The sequence below is a fragment of the Anabas testudineus genome, chromosome 22, assembly GCF_900324465.2.
Source record: "Anabas testudineus chromosome 22, fAnaTes1.2, whole genome shotgun sequence".
In the NCBI taxonomy this organism is placed as follows: Eukaryota; Metazoa; Chordata; class Actinopteri; order Anabantiformes; family Anabantidae; genus Anabas; species Anabas testudineus.
Window position 1 is genome coordinate 6,296,402 of NC_046630.1, and position 25,590 is coordinate 6,321,991.

The window sequence follows — 25,590 nt, forward strand, 5'->3', positions numbered from 1 at the left end:
ACAATGCACGGTCCTGTACAAGAATAACATGCTAACCATGTCCTAAGGGATGAGAGAGGGAGGAAACAAGTCATATATATATATATATATATATATAAAAGGGAGATAAGAGAGAGTGGAAGATGAGAGCTTGATAGAGAGAGACGCAAAGACAGAAAGGAAGAGAAATGAGAGGATGGAGAGAAAGAGAGGTGGAGTGGGTGGTGGTGGTGGCACTGGAAGATGGATTTAACCCAGGGGCAGGTTTGAGTCTGACAAACTGTCAGTAACTGAGCGGGGGTGACTATGAGTCTACATGTAAATTGGATGCAAATCTTTGTGCGCGTGTGCGTCTGTATGTGTGTGGTAGGACCGAGGAAGGAGTGCTGGTGACTACACATATCACTGGGCGCCACAGGGGACACCGCAGAAAGACAGTGTGTGTGGGTTTATGTGCAAGGACTTGTGGTGTGCCGGTTGTGTGTGCGGACGACGTGTTTATGATGTGTGTGCGTGCATATTAAACTTTCTGTTTGCAGTATATGTATGAGTGTGTGGGTGCTTGGTGCATAAGACACTTCTTCCTCAAAGGCTGTGTGGGAGAATGTGTGTGTGTGTGTGTGTGTGTGTGTGTGTGTCTCCAAGGAGATAGATTCTGTCCCATAGTATGAGTGTCGTCAACCATCGGCACTTCTCACTGACATGGAGTTCCTCAAAGACACAGAGATGAAGAGAGAGGAGGAACAAAGAAGAAAAGGAAAAAGAAAGTCTTTTGAAGGATAAACCATGGGATTAGATAAGGTGCTCCTTCTGGACCATTGAGCCAGTGTATGTATGTGTGTGTGTGTGTGTGTGTGTGTGTATGGAGAAGAGCCCATTGCTCTGAGCACATTAGCTGCTCGGGGTGAACAAAGCCCCTCACCTGCAAGCTTTATAATGCTGGCCTGGGAGCCAGAAGGGGGCTCAGTGTGTGTGCATGTGTGTGTCTGCGTGTTTACGCTTGTGTGCCAGCCAGCAAGAGGAAAAAAAAAAAAAAAAGATGGGGTTTTATTCAATAGGCAGCCAATCTGGGTGCATGTGTGTATAAATGTGTACATGTGTATCCCATATTTAGCTTACACTGACTGTGTGTGTGTGTGTGGGTGCACAACAGAGAGTAAATAGAAAAATGGAGGCTGCCTAACCTTGTATTCAATGGACACCCATTCCGACTGTATGTGTGTGTGTGTGTGTGTGTGTGTGTGATTTTGTGACCTAAATCTAGCTGCCACTGGTGTGCAAGTGCATACATGTCTCTGTGCCCCCCCCCCCCCCCCCCTCTATATTCCTTTCCTGCATGTGGCATAAATCTCTTTATGTGGGTCTGGAGAATTTCCAGTTCCCGTGTTGCAGTATTGTTGTGATAATGTGTACTACGGTACTTCATTACTGTGCAGTACCACCATATCTCTTCACAAAAAGAGAATGGACAACACTCCGAGCGTGTGTGTGAGTGCTGTTACCCGCCGTGACCAAAAATGGTTGGAGCTGTTTGAATTGGATTATCTCATACATTTTCTATTATCCAGCAAGACCTTGAACGAGGTAGGCCTGCTGAGAGCCAGAGACCTTCATATAAAGGGTTTTGCCAATTTTTAGTATGCCTCCTCTCTCAAGTAGGAACGTTTAACTTATTTTATTTATCTCGACTTATCCAGGTTAGTCTCACTGTGATGAAAGTGCTCCTAATCAGACCCGGTCCAAAACATGAGCACAATTAATTAGCAGGAAAAAACTATTAAGACGCCAATGGATGAGGATAAATCCCAGAAAAGCACATATAAGAAGATGCAGAGCTTTTGCGATATTGACTTGGGAAATTTCTACTATTCCTCCAGTAAAAACGAACGGGGTGTGTAACTTTGGTGTTGTTATGCTCAAAACATTTAAAAATTAATGGAAGTTTCTCAGGGACGACTTTGTTAAAATGTGCTTCTAATAACGTTCTGTAGACTCATCAGAGTAACTGGGACGTTGTCTCAGGAAAGACATGATGCAGAATTTTCTGAATGTAATTTTGAATTCTGTAAGTTCCACATCGTAAACTAAATTCACCCTCGTTCTAATTGAGATTTAGACAAATCTTCACCACATTAAACCAAACTGAATCCATGCAGAGCCAAGTACAATATACAGATATCTGATGAACTCACAGTCACTCTGGAAAGTTTTCAGACCCCGTCATGTATAGCACATTTTCCTGCATTGTTAATTTATTTTAAAATGTGAAAATTTGTATTTTTGCGCAACAGTCTACACAGAGACAAGGTGTTAACATAGTCCTGTGTGCATCCCTTTGCTTTTATTTTTCTTGAGATGAGTCTAGAACTTGACTGAAGTCCACCTGAAAGGCACCGGCCTGTCTGTAATTAAAAAACAAAGTTATGTCCACCGATCAATCAAGTGTGATGAATGAAAAGACACTAAAATCCACTGTGTAGCACAGGTAGACCTTACAGCTAGAGTCATGGTTTAACTGTGTTAAGAAAAAGGAAACTGAATTATGTATCAGCATTCACTCTGAATTACTGCAGCGCGTTTTTCTATATTCCCCTTTGCAAACACAAACTTTATCCTGGCAGCACCAAACAGTGAGTGATTGTTCATTCTACAGTTTTCAAGTCAGTACTTGCGACCTTGTGGCGAACGCCCTTCTCGAGCTGTTTTAATGGGAGCAAACTTTTGATGAACACCAGAGGAGACAACGCATCCTGATAGGTCAATACAAGCTGCGAGCTTGATGTTGTGTGATCAATTAAGACACACAGCTGTTCATTTGCAGCTGTTTGTGTCATTTTGCTGCCTCACACAATAGCTGCTGTTTGGATGTGATGCATTATTTTGGATTTGGTCTCTGAGCATCAGTCCCTGGCAACTGAATTACCAAGTATTAATGGGGCAGGGTTTATATTTCTTGTGTGGGAAGAGTACTCTGTGAGATATTTCGCTATATTAAATGTGTCATGGTAGAAAACATAGCTCTCATATTTTATGGCTTTGGTCATTTTTATTGTACATTACACTGGAACATTATATTTAGTTGATGATAGAGAGTCTGGCAGTGGTAGAAAATTCTTTCAAACTATTGGTGTTAATTCAGCTTCACTAAATGTCCAAGGAAATGTGTTTTTATTCCACATTTATGTAACAGCTACAGTTAACACTTACATAAACTCATAGAATAAGTTTCTAAAATACAGAATACTGTACTTTCTGTAATCTTTTATCCTGGTTTGGGACGTTTTTGAATTGTTAGCAGTTCTACCGCAGAGTGACGTCCATCCTAATTTAACAAGTACTGTCGTTTAAATCACAGCCGGATGCTAGATGTCTATTACCTCACAAAAAGCAAGTATTAGTTTACTAACAATCTAAAAACAACTATTTTAAATTTTTTGAACAAGCACTGAATCTAACTTCTTCTGCAATGTGGGGAATAACTATCAAAGTCATTTTCAGTTACCAGTTCTGAGTTTGTTTACTAGGATGATCTCGGTGTTTCTTGCCCTAATTCTTTTTTATCAATATTGCAGCATTCCCAGATCACAGTGTGTGATTTGGTGAATGCTTTCTTACTAGTCAGGCCAAAAACTCTGTAAATAAAACCCAAGTAGTAATAAACTAGAATTATCCTGTAAATGTTTCATGACCTGGAACGGCTTCGGTGTCTGTCTTCTTATTACTTTCGTCAGTCTCTGGTCTCTCATAAACTCTGGAAAAAACTAAAACATTTAGCTTTCGATTAAAGTTGAGGACTGAGTGTCGTCGGTGGAGGGACCTCACAAGTCCAGTGAGGGCGACTTGTGTGTGTGTGTGCAGAAAAAGACGCAGCATGAGCAATGACAGTGCCAGGGCCTAACCGGGGGAACCAACCTCGCCAGGGCTCCAGAGTCGAGATTCATTGCTTTAGTAGCAATGCATTTTTGATGTGTCCCCTTTCTGCTTCAACTTCTCTGTTCAACCCTGACGGGATAACAGCGCCCCCAGCAACTGAACGTATAGCTTGCATTTACCCTCTGACATGTGCAATGTGTAGGTGTTTGTTTGTATATTCATACGTGTGTGTGTGTGTGTGTGTGTGTGGTGAGAAAGAAAGAGCAGAGGGAGATGAAAAGAACGAGAGAGTGAGAGAGAGAGAGTGAGAAAAAGAGAAAATGTTCCCCCTTGCCTGTTAAATATTTGAGAAGCCTTCTGTGGAAAAGTGATGCAGTCAGAGACAGGCCTGTTAGCTCAGTGTGTGTGTGTGTGTGTGTGTGTTTGGTTGATGCAGAGACAGACCCTTTATTTTGGACTAATTCAGCTGTGAGCAAGCGAGAGGGAGCACTTTCACTGTTTATTTATCTACCTGGGAGAGAGAGAGCGAGTAGAACAAAAAAGAAGAGTGGGAGAGAGAGGAAGAGGAAGGGCTGAGAACGAGAGAGAAAGAGAAAGAGGCTGGCCAGGTTGTCACAAACCATTAGACAGACGGACCCAGTGTGCTCTGCCCCATGTCAATGAGAGAGACCCGGCCAAAGACAACCCAGTGTGTGTGTGTGTGTGCTTAAGAGCATTAATGTGCATGTGTGTGTGTGTGTGGTTGTGTTCAAGCTTTTGTGCGTGTGTTTGTGTTTATTTATGGATCCGGGGTTTTTTTTGCTCAAGCGCTCGCAACTGACTGATAGGTTATGTGCACTTTTGTTTATTGGCACAAGTGGCTGAAACGAACTGGAAGAGAGGTAGAAGCTTGGAGTGTGTGTGATGGAGACGAAGAGAAGAGACGGAGACTCTCTAGACATTGATGAGGAGAGGAGGCAGGATGCCCTCATTGTTTAAGACAAAAGGAGCTCCCTGTGCCACAGAACCGAATACCCAGTGTGCATGCACATCCACACACACACACACACACACACACACACGCTTCCTCTTATGCCTGTGTTTGCGTCTTGCTTGCTTATTTTGAAATTCATTAAATATTCATCCAAAACACTGCTTGAGCAGAAAAAAAGGGTTCAGACGGGAAAAGATGAGGTGGCACAGCATGTTAAAACAAACACAAGTGTGTAGATTTCAGCGTTCAGCTGCATGCTGGGGTTGGTTGTCATTATTTTCAGGGATGCAGGTAGATAATCAATGTTCAAACACACACACGTAGCTAAAAGTCTAACTCCTGCTAAAACTCACTTGGGATTGGAGCTGTTCCAGTAGACAGCGTGTCTGTCAAATATGATCTTCTCCTCTGCCCACACGGACACCCAGGACAGGATGGTCAGCACCACCACCTCCATCATACACCTCTGCCCGAGTTGGCACAACATCATAGACACCCAGGGGGGATCTGTCTCTCTTTAACTGGGATCAGGCTCTCACTGCGCTGCCGCCGCTGCTGCTGCTGCTGCTGCTGCTGCACAAATCCTCTCTAGATCATTAATGTCCGTCTGCGCGTCTTTGGACAAATCGGGTCTGCGGTTCATGGATCGTTAACTAGTTGTGATGACCTCAGGGGTGTTTCAAGTCATACTGGACTGGCCGAGATTCACTTTCAAACTTGATTTCTCGCGTACAGAAGAGCGGGGTTCACATGTTATTTACGAGCGCGTCGTCGTCGGGATGCTGCGAGTGCGTCTCCTCTGCAAGGCTCGAAACTTTTCTCCCATTACGCGGAGCCGGGGATGAAGGATGCGCCACCGGGATCAGATCCTCTTCTCTCCAGAAACAAAATGCAATTAATCACACTCCAGAATTCATCCGAGGTTCCTAATTCTCTCAGCACTATCGTTGCTCATCGGCAGACACAGGACAACGTCAAAACCGGCCGTCATATTTGTTTACCCAGATTTGCGTCGAGTCTAGCACCCGCTTTGTTCGCTCCTCTCACCACACAGATCTCCTCACATCCTCAAACTACGTCCATTTGACCCGATCTCTTTATTACATCCACAGACGAACACTCTCCTTTCGGTTGTTTTCAGTCCAAAGTTATCGCACTACAGCAGCCGGAGACACGAGCATCCTCCTCCTCACACAACCACAGGCTCTCGCAGCACCTCAACTTGCTGAGCCCTCCGCTGTCATTGGCTCTAATCCAATGTGACTCCAGTCGCGGTGCGCCTTCACTTTCTGTGCGTCACGCTGATCCGCGCATCCAGCGAGCGTCTGATGAGCACAGCTTTAATCCGAACATGCTCCCGTACAACCTCCACCTATGGCGGCAACAACACTCACCGGCACCCTGATTCGGCGTAAGTAACACCCCCCGCCCCGCCACCCCCCTCTCCACCTCGCCGCTGTGTTTCTGCGCGGGCGGGGTCTGTAGCCGTGCCGCGCCGCGCCGCGCCGCGCTCCCTCTGGGGACCCGGAGCTGGCTGACTCACTGCGCCCTGGCGATTCACAGCCTCAGCACAAGAAAGTTGACTGAGCCTCTGAGTAAAACATGGAGTGGAAATGTGTGTGGACAGAAGATGATGTATTGGAGTTCCTCAGAGAGGAACTGCAAGTTGTAGCTTGAGGAATGTTTCTGATTGTTTACTTGTTGGACTTAAATCTCCATTGCGACCATCTGTTTAACTGAACGCGGTTTATTTGCACCGGATCCGGGCACGTAAAGCACTCACGAAGTTCATTACTGTTTGAAAGCTGCCGTCTGATGGATTTGCTCAGAGAGAGAGAGCGAAGCAGGGCATCTGATGGATCACTGGAACACTGGAGTCGTTTTCCATCAGTGTCCATTAGGCCCAAAGGGCAAGCGGAGGCAGCATCGAGTGTAAAACCTGTGAGCCATAAAGCTCCAGATAGCTGCCACCCTTGCTGCTGTAACATGCCCACTTATCCTCAGCGTCAGTAGAGTAAGATATAGGAACTACATTGTTTCCACAAAGTGCTCCATGCGTTTTCCCACCACGTGTCGATAACTTGAGCCCAATGAGCTCCAGTGACGATCAATCCACTCTCAACAAGATGAGAATTGATTCAAGAAAATTATTTGCAAGGAGTTCATTCGCATTCTTTTAATGGAGAGCAATCACGTTGGCAAAACGAGCTCAGGGAAAAGCAGTTTAGAGACGCAGCAGACGAGCAAAGTGGAGGGTGTTCTGCAGCGCGCAAGCTCCGCCAGGCCTCTGCAGGAGGAGGTTTGTCAAAATCAAACTGACTGACTTGTCCCAGCGTTGCCATCATAACATGGCTGCGTTATCACTTTAAGCGGAACCTTTGTGCAGTTCCATCTTTCCCATCTTATTGTGCCTCTCACTTGGATCCTTTATGCAAAGTGTCCTAGTTTTTTGCTTTGCCCTGTTCTCGCCTGCAAAGTAATGCCTATAATTTAGGCTGCATCAATTCAGGCAAGGAGAGAACCCATGCACCCCCATAACCCAAATACAGCTGCATGTTGTCCGCCTCTGTGGCTGAATTATTTAACATCTGTCTGAGGCGTGCATATGTAAACAGGTGGAAAGTCTCCTGATGGCTTTTTTAAGGAAAGCCACTATAGACCAAAGGCATCCTTCACCTCAGCTTCAGGCTTTTCCTGTGTCACTCTGAAAGGGAGTGTAAATCCCATGTAAGCTGCACAGACTAAACACAGCACTGGGTGGATTCAGATACGAAGGCCTCTTAAGTGATCCTAAATGTAAATGAATGTGGGTCAGAGAGCCAGAGTGTGACGCACGCCTCCTTAAAAGCGTGTTAAAATCTGAAATTTATAGCTAGTTAAGTCTGTGATTGCTTTGCAGTTTAACTCTGCTGAAGGGGGACATGAATTATAGACATATGAATCATCTACCATCCAGAACCTAACGTACAAAACAGATGAACGTATGTCTTTTCAAGCCGTCGACTAACAAACCACTCATTCACATTCCTTAACTTTCCCAGTTCCACATCAGACTCAGCAGATTTCCTCAAACACTTCATAGCTTGTTCTGAACATGTTGCTAAATTATATTCATGAGAAACTACTTGTCCGGCCTGCCGCTGTTCAGCCACCACCAGGTTTGCATTTGTGTGTGGCCTTAGTGTTTGCCAGTACTTCCTTGATTAGGGACCCCAGCACTAATGTAAATAAATGTTGCCAGATGTCGTGGGATCACTACCTCATGTTTTCATTTAGTCCTGTGAACAGAGCACTCGATGAAAGCAGAAACATCCCAAGGGTTTGGACTTGGCAAACAAACGGAGAGGTGGCACACGGTTACACAAAGTGACACACTGAACTCGTTAAAAGTACGAATGCTGCGACATTTTTTAATGTTTCAGATGTGTTGACAGAGCTTTTAGTGTATCCACCATGGCTTCTTTCTTTGGTGTCAAAGCATACAGTGCTTGCCACTTTCCCATTTCAAATCTAACTCAACAGATTAAAATTATATTAAGTACTCTATTTTGTGAGCCAGTGATTTCTGGAATTTGATAACCTAAATACATCACAGATCTATTGCTGGATCATTTTGCTTTGACTTACCCTTCCACGCAATTATGCAATCTCTTTGCATTTCAATATATTCCAAAGAGAATTCAGTGCCGACTGCTCTTTGCTCTAAATTACTCTTGGTGCAGAGTGAAATACTAAGATGCTGCAAATAAACAAGGGTGTGAGGCATCAAGTTGTTGCCATGGAGTTTCCTGCCTGGCAGAATAGGCTGAACTGCACAAATCCGTTTTTTAAAAAACACCTGAACATGAGGTGTTAGAGCCTCTAAGTGTAGGAGTTGTGTGTTGTGTTGTCAGTACCTAACAAGTATCTTCAGATCTGTATATGTCTTTACTTTGACCTACAAACATGCATTTTTATGCAAAGAGGAGAAACAAGCGCCCGCACTGTTTAAGAACCGTCTACAAGCTGCTGCAACTGTAGAAGAAAATCCAGCTGCTCTCAGCCACCAATTCAGACAGCCCTGCACTTAATTCTCCTTTTCTCTCATTTCTCCCTTTCTCAAAATGTGAGAAAGATCTGAGCTTATTCCTCCCCATCACTCTGTAGGAGAAAAAGAGATAAAGCCAGAAAACCCAAGGAGGCACTTGAGATTAAGCCACTAACTATTGACATTGTGTGAGTGGCAGGTAAAGTCACCTCCGCTCAGTAGCCGCTGATTGCCAGCAGAGAGCAAGACCTCCCCCTAGTGGTCGAGGATGTATACAACCAATTTGTCTCCAGTTTTGCCCATGTTCATCTCTCACGTCCCTGAGGAACTTGTGATAAACACTGATGGCAGACATGCCTGATGTGTTTTATCTTAATTATTCATCATATGCGACACAGCCACTTGGTTTCCACAGCAACCTGGCTCCTTCTCGAACAGTCACACAGACCTGCTAAACTCAAAATGTCAGAGCCGAGCACAGGAAGCTGGAGGATTATTCCGAATTATTGAGAACAGCAAGTATCCAGCGCTGCATATTCAATTCACTCTCCACTCTGCCATCATCATCGCAGCGGTTTCATCAGAGGGCTGTAACGGGATTGAGCTGAGGTCAGATGAGCAGTCAGTCAAGTTTCAGATGGCATGAGTACAAAGTTGGAAATACAGTAAAAGATTAAAAAAAAAAAAAAAAAAACAAACCCACCAGCAGTAAACAGGATGGGAAATATGGAAAATGTTACGAGATGTTAACCAATACAGAGCAGCAAGTCCATAGGACAGAGAGAAAGAGAAAGAAACCAAATGAGGCCAGATGGAAGAAGGAACAAACTAAAGATTTATTGAAGGCAGCAGAAGATGCAAGAGACAAGAACAGAATGGCAAGGGCGGGGGAGCGGGGCACATACAGAGACACTTCTGTGTTCAGATAGGTTTAATGTTTTTGTGTTACAAAAGTTTTTTTTGTTTTTTTTTTTTGTTTTTACAGCTCCAGAGAGCTTAATAGGTCTGTATTGTTTTATCAAAATATACATGTTTTGAACGTAAAGGATATAATCCAAATGATTGTGGTACAAAAACATGAATATATACAACCATCAACCCCGCTTCATACAATAACTCCACCCCGCCCCCATATAAAAAAAAGGAGAGAAAAATAAAAGCTTTTAACAAAATTTGAAAGGCATATAATCTTCTACACTGTCAACATCACAGCTAGGACTGTAGATTGATTAAGTATCCATTCTAAAGCAATAGCTACCAAAGCAGGCTTTTCGTAAAGTCAATCAAACAAAGGGGTACAATATACAGTATACGCTGCTACCCAAACATATTCAAACTTCATGTGAATTTTGTCCAAGGCCTCTGAGAAACAGAAATAAGAAACTGCAGCCTTGCATTTTGTGGAATAAAAGGTATGTGGAAAAAACATTTATGAAATCACAAGACTACAAAACAGCAGGGGTAGAAGATACTTTGGTCCTTAACAGCAATAACCGTCTGCAGCTACATGAAGCTTCGTTAAACCATGCATAATAATTCTTTACAAAAATAGAGACAGAGCGCATCTGTATCTGGTCCAAGACTACAGTGGTTGAGGCTGCGGAAACTGGTGCTCTTGAGGCACACAGGAATGTGACGACAATTAAGACTTCAGCGTGATGGTGCCAACTTGGACTTATCATTGAGGAAAAGTGCACTAAAGAACCTGCCTGTGGTGTAAGTGTGTGCAGACAGGGAAAGGGTGAGTTTTCCCACCGTGTAATCACATATCCTGAATTTAAGAAAAAACAATATATACTTTTTTTTTTTCCTTTTTTAAGACAGTCCAAGACTGGTGTTACTATCAACTGACAAACGTCTCCAAGCTGCCCTCTCACAGGTAGGTTTACCTGAATATCATGTGATAGGCATCTTTGCAGACAGGTTAGATAAAACACCTGAACAAGCAGTAAACAAAGTCAACTGACCAGGCCAGAAAGTGTTTCGGTCTCAGATTACAAACTTAAGGAATCAAGGCACTGCCAAAATGATCAAACCTAGCTTCTACACATAGGTATCAGCAAAGCTAAGAAGTGATACACATGTAAATGCTAACATAAAAAAAAAGAATAAATGAATATATAGGTGTCCACATACAGGCGAACATAATATGGTTAAATAATGCTCCAAACACCTTTGCCCCTATGGAGAGAGGACTAAATGGAGGTGAGAGGACTGTAAGACAGGAAGGCTGAATACAGCTCTACTCCTGCCCCAATACACCTAACAGAGCTACATCACCTAGAAAAGATATTAGGCACCTAACTGACTTACATTCATAGTTTCTACATACATATAAATGGGGCTATACTCATAAAAATGCTTAGATGAGATCAAACTGAACAGAATGAGCCACTTTCCCCAGTTGTAACAATGCTGGTACATACCAAAAGGCATGAAAAAAGGCATTTCCAAATGAAGCCACAGCAATGTTTAAGGCAATCTGGTTGGGGCACAGTAAGGCACAAGACTGCAGATAAAGATAGTGAAAGAAAATGTGTCCGTGTGTAATAACTTCAAATAGTGGTATGGATACCCCAAAGGAAACAGGTGGGTAGTTACAAAGATAAAAATGAAGAAAAAAAAAAAAGGGTATGGAAAATAAGCGTTTTGATGGTCTGTGAGCCAAAACAAAATCCTCTGTCTCAAACCGTTTTTGACTGGCCAAACAGGTTTAAAGTGGCATTTCAAAAAAGGCGCGCACACATATTCACACAACTATCGTAATAAAAGGAATGCTGAAGTGTGTCTGGTGTGGATAGAATTAATCCACATAAACAAATCTGTGGTGCTGTATTTTGTGTGTGTGTGTGTGTGTTTTTTTTTAATATATATATTTATATGTGATTTGGTCTAAAGTGACAGTTCAACAGCTGCCTCCACTTAACCTCCATTATAATATCAGGTTTCAATGCAGAATGCTGCCCCTTTCCCAGGACCCCACTTAAAAGTTTGATGGAACAAATTAATTTAGAACAAGTTTAGGCAATATTTACCCATCCTGAACTGGACCCAGTTCCATTTATACATATGTATAAAAAAGGGAATCAACAAATACTTTGATTCAACTCACTGAGCCCTGATCCAAGATTGGACCTATTCATTTTCATTTCCTGTCACAGTTGTGCCAGTGCATATGAATTTTGTTTAGATTATTATGTGCAGCACCTGCTGCTTACAAATGTAGCCACATTTCACAAGACACTGTAATAATACAGGGAATTGTAATCACTGAACAAAAACAAGTTCCTGCAATGGAGGAAGTCCATATAACTCACTGGGCACTGCAAACAAATACTGTTTTATACCCATAATATCTCAGTGTCCCAGATTCAGCCAATATTAGCTTTAGTTCAGCTTAGCTCCAAACTCTAAAACTGCAAACAACCAATTTGTGTTAGCCAAAGGGAATGTTCATATTTGTATACATTTTAATTTAAAATAAAAAAGGTATTTTTTATCAGGTTTTGGTTTCCCATGACAAAACTGGACCCAGGAACTGAAACAAGTCTCAATAAGCAGAATTAATTAAATCCAAAACTATGAATCACATGGAATGACTAGCAAGACGGGCTGAAGGAGCAACATTGTACAAAGAAACACAGCCATAAATATGTAATAGTGGCCATTTCCACTGAAGGCAACCTTGAGAAAAGTAGCATTCAGATGGCAATAGGATTGGAGGAAGGAAGGAAAGGCATTCAGATGGTGGACTTTGAAAAGGACACTCGAAGATGGTGGTTCTCTCCCAGATCGTGATTATGGAACTCAATGAGGGACTCGATTGCTTCCTCGACTGAGCCCATCTGGATCAGAGCCATCTTGCGATCTTTTCTGTTAAATACAAAAAGTACAATGTGATGTCAGAGTGTTTTCTCTATGCTCCACAAGACATCTTCAACTCTACAGCACAGTTCTTTCTTTATCTTGCATTGCGTCATATTTTCTGAACACAAGAATTTAAACACCAATGAGAACATAATTAGACAACTGAGTAACAGAATCGAGACATACTGAAAGAATTTGAAGGCCTTGACTGTGGCTCCTGAGCTGGCAAACAGCCTCCTGAGGTCATCTTCCACCACCGAAGGTCTAAAAGCAGTGGGATAAAACAAAATAACATGAATCATTTATGCGGCTTTATACTCCCTTTACTTATTAGCATCTTTGTTTATATACTGAAGTGGTAAAACAAGGCACAGGAGGCATGATTAAATCTAAAAATGCATCTCTAGAGTAGCATGTTAAAAAAAAAAGAAATACTGTCACAGCTACTTAATCCCAAGCACTAAATATAGAAAAATGAGTCAGGACTACAAAGAAAAAAGCTTAGAGCACAAAAGCTGCTGGGGAGAAAGTGGGAATGAAAATGAGTCTCCTGCAGCAGAACTCACGGTATATTGGAGAGGTGGAGTGTTGCAGAGGGAGGGAAGATGTTGGAGTAATTTTTGGAGCCAGGTTTCTTGAAACGGTGCAGTGGTGAGTTGCTGTAGTCCTTTGTGAGACCCTGGTCCTCATGGCCTTCTCTGGGAAGCTGCACTGTGGTGTGTTTTGACAATGTCACACGCATAGCCCTGCCATGAAGGCGCTGGCCGTTCAGGTGACTCATAGCTGAGAAGCATTAAAAAATAAAATACAATAAAAATCAACATTTGTTATAAGAAACACCTCACAAACCTGGTACAACTCTAAACAAAGCTGACCTATGGAAAACATTTTTGATATGGAGTTAAAATAGAGCGGTTTATTTGTCTATTTCAACCCTTGCATATGCATCAACATCAAATTTCCAAAAATATTTTCTAGACTATTATAGTATTTAAAACAATAAGCAGCACTAGGCAATGAGTTCATCAAAGCAAGACCTTTATAGCTGGGGCCAGCAAAGTAAGAGCTCAAAACAATGGCTGGTAAAAATGAGAACAAAAACACGATGAAAGAAAAGTGCTACATCAAAGAAAGGAAATAGTGTCTTGCTGGGTGAGTGTGGTTACCTAGCTGAGCCTGTGTGCCATCGGACATCTGGATCAGTGCATTCTCTTTTTTATTGAACAGGATCTTCACTCTCATTACATCGCCATACACACCTATGGAAGAAGAAGAATGTGTCACAATACAACAACAAAAGACCAACAACAGTTTTAAGAGGAGCCACACAGCCAATCACAGCAACAAAAACAATTTAAACCATCAAATCAGACTTTATTTTCATAATGCTACCAAATAAACTGATTGATAAATACATTACCGGCTATGCTACTAATTTTCTGTTAAATTCTGTGTGGAATCACTAGAACTAATCTTATATAAGCCCTCTTAGATAAGAATTACACAGATGCCAACAGCTAAAATGGTTATGCTTGAGAAGACGCAGGTAGTGATTTGAAGGCAAAAATCAAAGAGTAGTAAAATGAGTGGATCTGATCAGATTGATCATTCTACAGTGGGAAAAAATGATTACTTGACCAACTTGGCCTAAGAGACACATGCAGGAATATACTAAACATGCATATACCTACATTAGAATTAATGAGACAAACTGCAAAAGAATAACATAGTGACATAATCTGAGGGATATGTCAACTCACAATCACTATAAAAGCAGCAGCATTTCATCTTTTTTATGTACTGTTGTGCAGTGACTCAAGGCAACTACAGAAAACTCTACAAAAATGAAAATTGCTGAAATTTCATGGCTTCAAATTGGACTGTGCAGAACGAAACAAATTGTTGACTTTTATCCTCTTCCTCAGGGAGCTGCTTTAGAATTTAGATCGGCTTCCCGCCTCATTCCTGAACAAAATGATCCCCACGTTTCTATTTAGTGGGGAAATATTTCCACTTAGGGCTGTGCTCTTTGAAGATGAAAAACTGTAAATGTTTTTTTTTTTGTGCCTATGGACGGTAAACCATGGCTGTTTAAAATTAAATGAAATGCTGCAGCTTTATGTGGTGTTCTCACCTTAGTTTCCTTACACAAACCCACAACAACCAAAACATGTCATACAAACCCCAAACAGACACCCCCACCCTTCATAGCCTTGTAGCCTGATGACAAGCCATCAGTGGTTAAAACAAAGCCAACAACATGAGACAAGACATGCCCACCTTGCCAGGTAACAGTAGTAATAAAAAAGGAGATGAAAGGATGATAACGTACCGAAAAGAATAAAGAGGCAGTGTGGCGTAACGCTCTTTAGAGACAGCAGGGGGAGCAGCGGGGCAGGGGGCCAAAAGGGGAGAGGGAACAAGGGACAGGGGAAAAAGACGGAGCGGAGTGGAGGACAGTGGAGTGGAGTCGGGACATGTCCGCAGGCCACAGGCAGCGAGGTCCACAGGAAGGCCACAGTACCATGGAGGAAGGAGAGGCATGAGGGACGAAGAGAATGAAGAGAGGACAAGAGGAAGAGAAGATTCAAACAGTGTGACAGGAGGAAGAGTGGACAAAGATGAAGTTGGGATGGAGGAAGAAAGGATGGAGGATGGAGGATGTAAAGATAATGGCAAAATAAGAGGCATCAAAGAGATGCCAATGTTGTGTTTTTGTGTTTTCAATTTGTGGATTGGGTCCAAATTAGGGACAATGAACAGGGGAGACAGAGGGTTGGGTGGGTAGAGAGAAGAATGGTCGTAGTAGTAAAAGGGTGAGAAAGGGGAGAGTGAGAGAGGGGAGAGGACAGAGGGAACAATTGATCATGGGGTGTGCAGTCAGTTGGCAAAAGTTGAGGTGAGGGGGTTTTAAAACAACAAAAGAGAGAGGGACAGAGAAAGAAGAGAGAGAAAAAGAACGTAAAAAAAAAACAAGGTCAGTATACACAAAGAAATGTAGTGCTTCAGACAGTAGAATTTGCTAAATTAAAATACACTGTCACTATGGGAACACTAGAAGAAAAAAAGAAGAGAAAAAAGATTAACAATGAAATACAGAAAAAGGCAGAGACAATATGTACTTTTTAAACTACAGACTATGTTTGTGTAGATCATTAACATTAAATTACATTAGAATAAAAAAGTAAATTCTCAGTATTAATTATACAAATCCTAGAAATTGAAAGCGTACTTTTAAATTAACAGGACAAGGACTAAACAATTAGAGTAAATGTAGGCAAATGAGTGTAAAACTACATCTAATCTGTACAGTGTGTATATATATATATATGTAAAAACACCTTAATAATGGACACGAGGCGTTTCTTTAAAAAAATACAATGAGAAAAGTAATATTGTCTCTCCAACAACTCAAGAATGATTTCAACTAATGGACAAAAATGAAGATATGAAATGGTAAGTTTTAAAAAAAGAAGTTAGTGTTTTGAATAAACTTAAAATTCACAGTGAGCAAAGTGGCAGATCAGAAATGCAGCAGGTTTGGTCAAACACAGAGAGGTCCTGAAAGAGAAGGAGGCTTTGACCTGATGACCCCACTTTATTTAAAAACAGTGATAAGGGGACTCCAACTAATGCCATAATGGTGGAAGATGGGGGCACAAAAAATATATATCACTTGTTTGTCGTGTACAAATGGATCCATGTCCATGAACCATGGTGTAAACAAAAAGCATAATATTTTTATGTTGCTTTACTGTACTGAAAAAGGAAGGCTATACAACTGTTTAGACCTAGCCAGCCCACTTACCTCAGGGTTCAGATTGCTGACCAACAAGACATTGTGACCTCCAGCTGTAGCAAGCCCAGATAGGCCAAGCCGGCTGGCAGCTGCAGCAGCGGCTGCCATGCCACCATGGCCCACACCGAGGGACGCCAGGGCACTCGGAATACCGGGCACGGACAGACCTAAGAGGACCACAGTTACATATGCATTAAATATACACACATAGCCATAAAGAACTCTGGGAACTATATAAATTATACAGCACCATGGTGTATTATATACTATACACAGAAGACAAATGCTTTATGAAACATATGTATGACATTATAAAACTTATAGCACCACTGATTATTTGTGTACCAACCTGCTGCCTGCTGGATGGCAAAGGTTGGGGGGAAGGCATGGGCTCCACCATAAGGAGAGGCTGAGATTATACCTGGTGCAGCTGGAACAAAAACAACAGAAAATAACAAATCTACATCAAATGTGCACTTTCAGTGTTGTAGGAAGAAAAACAAACAATTGCACTCAAATGAATTACATAAAGTATTTGGCAGCTTAAACCCCCACGTGCACCCGAAAGGCAACTGCTTGTACGCGTATATGTATGCTTGTTAAAAATATATAGATGCAATAAAAATTAAAAGCAAATTCTTCTTGAAATGATTTCCAAATATTACCAAATGCAGCAGCCGCCATGGTCTGATGGTCAATGGAGGGCTGTGAATCTGCAGTGGGGAGGTCTGGTCGAGTATAGTCCCTGCTCTTGTCATTGTTGTACTTGACATTGAGGCTGGTGAGCTTAGAGAAGCTTATTCTCAGAGTACAGCAAGCATTGTAGATGTTCTGTCCATCCAGAGACTGAAAGAGATGTTAGAGTGTTAGGCTTAAGATGACACGTGGTACTTTTTAACTACCATTTGCTCTTGAACAGTGCATACACTATAACTGCAGTGGGTTACATCAACATTTTTATTTGTTATGACCAGTCTCAACATAACGGCTATGACAAAGCACTCAGTGATTTCTTACCCAGGAGCGACAACCTCAGACTAAAGCATCATAAAGTCCTATCAGTCTTACCAGTTTAGCATGTTGAGCTGTCATGCCATCTGCATACTGGATCAAAGCCTGGAACTGGTTGTTCTTCGTGAAAGTGATGATCTTTAGCACAGTGCCGAACTTGGAGAAAATCTGGGCAAAGAAGTATGTATTTACAATAATACACTGATATTTTTATTAGAACTATAATGGAAATATAAAATGTTTACATGTCTTTATTTTGCACAAATCATTTGATCTTGCTATTCTTGCACATCATTTCCACCATCGTTTTTACAGTACATCAGATGTACATCGTACATCATCATACATCATTTCAGGTACTGGTCCCTGCTGTTTTTGTGTTTTGTGTTCGGTTTTGCACTGTCTTCAGATGTCTGTCTGCACTTTCTCTTTGTGTTCTTGCACTTTCTTGCACTTGTTACTGTCTTACGTAGCACCATTGTTCTGGAGAAACGTTGTCTCATTTCACTATGTACTGCTTCAGCTATGTCTGGTTGGAATGACAAAGCTTCTTGACTTGACTTGAGGATAAACTGGGAAAATTTGCATTTCTTTTAACAAGATTTAAACCGTTAGCAACATGCATATTTTGTTTATTTAGGACTCCCATATTTGCATAATGTTTTGCAGAGAATGTTATAAATGTGAGTCACACATCATAACATAATGATAAGAGGAAGATACAAATGCAACGACTCCATATAAAAGGCACATTGTCAAACTCTTTGGAAATTCCAACATGTCAAAACATAAGTAAAATGGAGAACAATCTAGTAAATCATCTTTAGTAATGAACTGTGTGTATGTTATTTCCAGTTTAAAATGACATAATGCAAATACCAAGATTACATTTAAATCTTTATTTTTATACATTAAAAACCTAGTAATTTCAAACCCTACCAAACTGAACTATTCAGCCAGAACTCCGCCACTCAAATTCATCTGTTAAATTAACTAAGTAACTTAATTGGCTCAATTCCTAAGTGTCAGTGTTTTAAATTGGATAAAACTTGTGACAATACCTGGTGTAGTACATCCAGGGTGACAGGGTAGAAGAGGTTTTCCACGATGACTCTGAGTACAGGACTTTGGCTCGCTGCTCCTGCCATGCTACTTGCATCTGCAGAAATGGGCATGGTTGCCATCCCACCTCCATGCAGGGCATTGACTGCCTGCAAAGCTGCCTGAGCACGCTAAAGGGAAGAGACACAAAAGAAAACTTCTAAACACTGATGGAAACATTTGCAGGAATATATGAATAAGTGAAGAGTCAGTATGAAAACCAGGTAGGAGAGAAAACAACCCCTTACCACTTGGTTGGGGGAGTTGTCCGTCTTGAGTTCCTTATGGGTTGAGTATTGCATGTAAATGGGGTGGTTTCTGATGACAGGGGTGACAGATGAGTAGTAGCTCACCATTGTCTGTGCACACTCCTCACTGTTTAATTCCAAGAATGCCTGCAGGAAACAACCAGAGAAACATATGCAGTTGTTTTTCCCCCTAATACATACTGTGCAATAAAGGTGCTACCCTGAAGAAGTGTTATTGAAACATTCCTAATAATTTTGCACATCGATTGCTAACCTTTTTAAGTAACAACATTAGCATTGTGTGGACTTAAATCCAGTGGCCATTACTGTCTTTCTTTGTGTGCCAATTTTATATCTTTGTTGGGTTTGACATAGCCCAGTTGGTAATAGAAAACAGTGGATAATGATATTTAAGAGTGATTCACTGTCTTACTCCAGAAAATCTCAGCAAGAAAATATAACCACTCAACCATGAGGGTGTAAAGAAGGGTTATTACCAGCTTTTTCAGGTCAGGACAGAAGGCTAGGAAGCTGATCCTTTGTCCTAGGCCTAAAGATAAATTTCACCTATGCAAGCTGTACAAGTCTGGTTAGCAGACCTGAATTTCTTTCCTTACCTGGTTTTTCCCTTTCAGCATCAGCAGATTAGTGACCTTCCCAAAAGGCAGTCCCAGACCAATAACCTCAGCCTCATTTATGTCGTTAGGCAGCTTGCGTACGTGGACCACACGTGATGGAACACCAGGACTGCGGACGTCACCTTTGAATTTTTTACTGTCGTTGCCATTGGCTGCAAGAGAGAACAGAGGCAGATACAATCAGGGAGAGAACAGAAGGCTCTGGTTCTTCTTGAATAATGGATCGATCGTCATGGCAACACAAACACAGACACGACAAACACTTCAATAAAAAAGGATTCACCCCTCCATGGCAACCCCCCTACCTGAGTTCATGATATAAGGCCCGTTGGATATGCAGGAAGAAAACAGTTCGTCGGATCCCCTCTGCAGATGAAAAAGAGAAAACAATGGTTCACTTCAGCGCATTCACCAATGAGGACACAGCATGGCAGGTGGAGTGCACAGCTCTCATATTACCAAGCCATTGTGTGATAAAGTAAAAGTAATCCGATAACCAGAAGAGGATCAAGTAAATATGCAGGAGAACTATTTCACATCAACAGGAAAAAGTCAGTGTGCTAGCTTGGCAGCTGGGATATTTGACTTGCAACAGTAATATGTAGTGTAACCTATAAAAGTCACAGTCAGCATGGATCAGTCATTCTTACTTGGGGCAATGAGCCAAATTATCATGTTTTAACATCAATTACACTCAAGGAGGAAGATCTACTTTTCAGTTTGAAGCACAAAAGTCAGTTTAATAGCTAAAGCTAGACAGCAGCTGTCATTCAACACAACCCATCTTCTCACAATTCAGTATTAGAAAGGATAACACACTGAAGCCTTCCAAATCAACATAATGGTACTCTCAGCACACTAGTTTACTGTCTGCTAAAACAGTCTTGCCCCGCCTCTCTCTCTCTCTCAGTAGTAGATATAAAGTGCTGTTTCAGGGCTGTTCTCGTGGCTGTGTGTGTTTGTGGTTGTGTGAAATGGAGTATTGCAGTCACAAGAAGTGGCTCAGCAGCCTAAGCCCTACAACACACTACAATGAAGGTCCTGTTCAAGCTGAGACTAGGGGCATTGTTACACAGCAGCATACACATATGGAGCCCTGAGGACTCTCAGAGTTGAAGTGCCCTACAGTGTTTTAACAACAACCGGTCATGCAGGTTTGCTAGCATTCTTCTCCATCTTATGAATCTTGTCTTTTAAAAACATAAGGGGGTGGTTGGGATTCCCAGCCAAACAAAATGCATGATTAAGGTTATTGGAGAGGGAGTGTGGAGTACTGTTAAAAGCAAATAGAAAGACACTATCCTGTGACTTACAGATGAAAACAGGCCTCTCACACACACAGGGTCTGCTATCTTAATTCAGAACTCAAAGCAACAAGATACATTCCTATACCTTTTCAGAGTAGCTTTAGAAACAAGAAAGGTAAGTTCAAATCTTGATACAAATTAAATACATAAATGAAAGGTCACTTAGCTAAGCTTGGATTACTAAGACACAAAACAGACATTCTGACAAGATTAAAAATAAAACAATGGATGTTTAATAACCACTGGGTGCATCTAGGGTCGACAAATCCAAACATAAAATGTTAAGAAAATCAGATACTTCAAAAAAAATTTCTCGCAGGTTAATCTTACAGTCAAGAAACATACAGCATGAAAAGCCAAACCAAGTCAGTGACCGACTCACTGGTTGAGTTTCACAGCTTTTGGTGCTTGTAATTGTTTTGCATTTCAATTAAAATACTTACATCCGCTACTATCATAGTAAACTGCAACATAAATGTAAGACAATGCCGTAATTAGTGTAAGCTTAAAATTAAGGATTTATGAGAAAATTCAAGATTTGATTAAGTTTTTTTTTTAGGGCAATCCTAAGGACATTTTGATTAAAACTGGGCCTTTAAATTAAGAAAAAAAAAAAAAAAACAACTTAAAACCACACTGTATGAGCTAATATGGAAAAGTTATCATGTCAAAGTGTTTGCCATAGTGCGAGCCTGGGAAAAAGCTCTAATCTTACAATGGGAAAATAAGTCAGCATATTGTGTAGAACTTTGATACAATAGTAAAAAAAAAACTAAACTATACAAAAACAGCAAGCCCACAATACAGGAAACATTAAACAGATGAGCGTGATGTGTTCTGCTTGGTGGGAAGGAAATGTCAAAAATTATATTTTGCTCCATAAATGGACTAAGGGCAGGCACAAGCCATGAGAAATGAAGGAAGTGGCTCCAGCCTGACTCAGTGGCTGTGGGCGGGAAGGGTCACATTATCAGTCATCAGACCAACTCCAAACAGGAAGAGCAGCAAGAACAGGCCTGCTTCCAGGGTTTTATTAAACTTCCTCTTGGGGACGGATGGTTATTGCTGCATTCAGAACTCTTTTCTCTGTCCCCTAACTTCCTCATTCTAATAATAACCACTGAGCTCAGACAATCTATAGTGCAGAGCAAAAACACCAACTCACATACAAAACAGCATTGCAACTGGCTCAAGAATGTATCTTGAGCTTTTGGAAGATGTGCGCAGCGGCACCACAAACCATTGTAGTACGAAGCCAATCAAAGTATATTATAAATGGTTAGGTGACTCAGAGCCAAATTCATTTTTCAACACAAATGCACTGAATGTGTTTCGACGTGTTGATGTTCTATGTTTGCTGAGATGTTGACAGTATAATAGTAGCCTTCAGGATATGGTGACACATTGTTGGCCCACATAATAAAACTGTTGAGCAGTTTCCTCTCAGTAACAATGGCAGTACCTTACGTTTAATTTTAAAAGGTAACATGTATTTAATGATCTCACAACTGAACTGAATCGTAGATGATTAATTTGCACTTAAGTGTGCAAGCAGCCTTATTTTAGACTTTGCTGGAGGGTGGCAACCTCTCAGGACAAGATCAAAGGAGAGGAACACAGGTACAGACATGTTTGTTCATTGTGATCAGCCATTCCCAGCGAAGGGGGCAGGGAGCTGTGCCTCACCGGGGGGCTGGAGAGGAGGGGGAAGATTGGAATGCAACCGCGGAATGCCAGACACTCTGCCCAGACGAAATAATTACAGATTCCAGCAAGGCACCACTCCATAATTCAGTACCATCCGATTCAGTACCACAGCCCAAATACGGCATACAAGACATGTTTGAGAATAAAGAATCACACCAGGGGTCCAAGCTTGAGATCGACCAACACCTATCGAATGGTGCCTTGAAAATAGTGTTTTAAAAACAACAGCCCTAAGTGAAATAAGAGAGAGAGAGATGGTGGGCTGTGTCCCTGCTACGGGTATGTGTATCAGAGTGCTTGTTTAAACAGCGCAAAGACCTTTGGCCTGTAGGATGAGAATGGTTGTGGGAGGATGGGTACAATACTAAGGTGAGTCAAATTACTCTACCTACACATAGCTGCCCCCAGGCCATGTTACCAAAGACTACACTGGCAGGCATTTGTACTGGATATGCAAGTTAAAAAGCAGCAGTGAGTCAAAAAACAAGTTTTACACGTACAAGAAATCCCTCATCACTGCCATTGATAAAGAGTCAATTTATTTTATTAGAGCTGCTTAAGTAGACAAGTTGAATATCAAGATACTGGGACAAGATTCAGCTGCTTTCTTAACATACCAGTAAGACAAACAGGCTATTAAGGAACACACAAAATAAACAACAGGAAGTCATATTTTCCAACAGTCATAAAACACAACAAATGTGGCAGGAAAAAATAAGCCACAACTCATAATCTACTCAAATGGAATTATCAAATATTTCATTTTCACAGTCGTGAGAGTTGCAGCAACTTTTATGTGCTGATCATTCAGCTGTACTTCATAAATCTTTGAATAGGGGGCCAGCTTGCAACTGCAAACTCATAACACATGAGATATGGCCTTGGACAGCAGTTCTGTAATTATAGAGGAAGCTCTTGCAAACTGACAGACTATGCGCCTCAGTTCATTTCCATTGTGATTTGTAAAAAGTTTCTCAGATACTGCTTTCCCTAAAAGTTATTTAGCAATAAAAGGACATGTGTAGAAATCTGTGTTACCATTAGAAAATATGATTACAATGAAAATTCATTATGTTATCTCATTGAAATCTTGATAAAAATGACTATACCAACAAGAAGAGCAAGAATGTAGATAATATAGGAAATAATAACAAAAGGACTAACGGGAACTTTAAACCTTATTTTGCCAGTCATCACAACATCACTCATACAATACAACTATAGCATGTACGTGTGTAATGCACAAGAAAAATTGCCTACCTTTGTGCCAACTGATATGTCATGGACACTGCTGTAAAGTAGAAAAAAAATGTATTAATTAAAAAATATACATTAAGTATATATTAAGTAAATTACCCCAAATCTATCATCTGAGCATTCTACAGTCCTATATGCAAAATGAAAGAGATAGAGCTGAAACAAAACTAAACAGACTTCCTCATTCAAACACAAGAACATTCACGGAGCTTGAAATTCAACACCAACGAAAGTTAAATATTCGCCCACGTTAAAACATACAAAATACTTACTCAATTTCAGGGACGTAGCCGGATCCCAGAGGGTACAAGTCAGTGTCTAGGCGGCTATAATGTGATGACAAAACATAAAAGCAAAGTTCAGAGTCGCTGCTTTGAACAAATAAATGGATAACCAACAACACATTTAACGCTGCATTAGGTATATAGCTGGGCGAGATCCCGTCGTGTCGAAGTCCTATTAACTATCAAATAAGGTAATATTAAAAAAACTACAGCATGCTAGATTGAAATAATGCGCTACTGTTTGTCCTACCTAACTAGATAAGATAACCCGATATTTCACTCTCTGATTCAATCAACATGAAATGCTGAGGCCAGACATCTTCAACATGGCCCTGGCACTCCGCAGACAAATGAATGCGGAAATGAGACACGTTGCTTTTAGCTAGCGCTCGAGTTCCCGTGAAACCAAGTTGCCAAGGCAGTTAGCCACTGTTAACTAACGTCTGCGTTAGCAGGCGGCCGTTACCAATATGCACCTAAAAATAAAAAAGTTTGTTCACATCTTAACTCTTATTAAGTTATGTTTGCTAAACGCTTATGTTGTTTACAGTGAATAATTCAGAAACGGTTCACATAAGTAACGTTTGTTAGCTTGCGCTCCGGCTAGCAGCTGCTAGTTAGCTTGCGCTCCGGCTAACTGTTGCATGTTTTGAAGAAAAAAAAAAAACAGTTTCAAGTAAACTTTCCCCGGTCTAACGGATAAACAAACCGGCCACTGGAGCCCCGCGATTTCATTAAGGAGCCGATACACAAAAAATAAGTTGCTCAACAGTCGGTTTGTCCGTAAAAAAATAAGTCTTAAGTGTGGTTCTTTTTCACTTACCCGTCCATTGCACAAGAAAAAAACTGCAGGTCTGAAGCGGAGGTAGGGCGGCAGACTTGCTTGATTTTCTTACAAAATGGCGGAACGCACGGAGGCGAGCGCTGATTAGTCCAGGCTCCTCTAGGAGCCAACAGGAGGCGGGGCCAAGCTCCTGCTGCGACCGTGATTGGACAAGACCACCATCATTTTGTGAAGAAAGGAGTCCGCGGCAAATGTCCAGTACATCACATCATGTGCTTAGAGATATATTATTATTATTATTATTATTATTATTATTATTATTATTAGTATTTATGTGGTGAAAAGCTCACTTTGAATTAGCAGAGAGGACAAGACTAGTGTGCAGTTTCCAAAAGATGGTGCATGTGAGCAACTAACTAAAAAAAGTACAATATGTATTTGCATTTGAGTTCAAATATCTTAAACTGAAAATAAGAAAAAAGTACTTGAATGCTCTAAGTTTTGTAGATTTCACCATGTAACTATGGGAAAATAAGGTAAATCTCTAGCCCATACAAAAAAATAACAGATGTTTTACATTTTGGCTACTGTGAAGTCAACAGTGCAGATTAAATCTACTGCAGCAATTTAAAGACACCACCTACATACATGACTGTTGAGAGTTTTGACGACTGGTCTATTCAGATTCATCGGCGTCATTCACTCGGTGTCATGTGTAAGTAACAGAACTGGCTT

At 41.2% G+C, this 25,590-nt stretch overlaps 2 protein-coding genes across 3 annotated transcripts in view; both read right to left on the reverse strand.

Moving 5' to 3' along the window:
* efna2a (ephrin-A2a) overlaps positions 1-6,181 on the reverse strand; it is a 63,031-nt gene extending 56,850 nt beyond the window's left edge. Inside the window, exon 1 of the mRNA XM_026340039.1 lies at positions 5,179-6,181. Within this exon, the coding sequence (XP_026195824.1) occupies positions 5,179-5,315 (137 nt within the window). The 5' untranslated portion in view covers positions 5,316-6,181. The remainder of the gene's footprint in view (positions 1-5,178) is intronic.
* A 3,483-nt stretch (positions 6,182-9,664) lies between these two features.
* Positions 9,665-24,992, reverse strand: ptbp1a (polypyrimidine tract binding protein 1a). 2 transcript variants are annotated; one of them, XM_026339317.1, is made up of 16 exons: positions 24,895-24,992; positions 24,060-24,113; positions 23,791-23,821; positions 19,822-19,882; positions 19,496-19,668; positions 18,879-19,025; positions 18,591-18,761; positions 17,587-17,697; positions 17,184-17,364; positions 16,868-16,948; positions 16,528-16,685; positions 15,052-15,085; positions 13,886-13,978; positions 13,286-13,502; positions 12,906-12,983; positions 9,665-12,725 (listed from the first exon to the last, which is right to left on the reverse strand). In XM_026339317.1, exons 1-16 carry the CDS (start codon positions 24,900-24,902, stop codon positions 12,593-12,595), a joined length of 1,731 nt encoding a protein of 576 aa, XP_026195102.1. In that variant the 5' UTR covers positions 24,903-24,992; the 3' UTR covers positions 9,665-12,592. The 2 variants fall into 2 exon arrangements, with proteins under 2 accessions (XP_026195102.1, XP_026195103.1); XM_026339318.1 differs by lacking the exon at positions 24,895-24,992 and adding an exon at positions 24,322-24,409.
* Between the last annotated feature and the right edge of the window lie 598 nt (positions 24,993-25,590).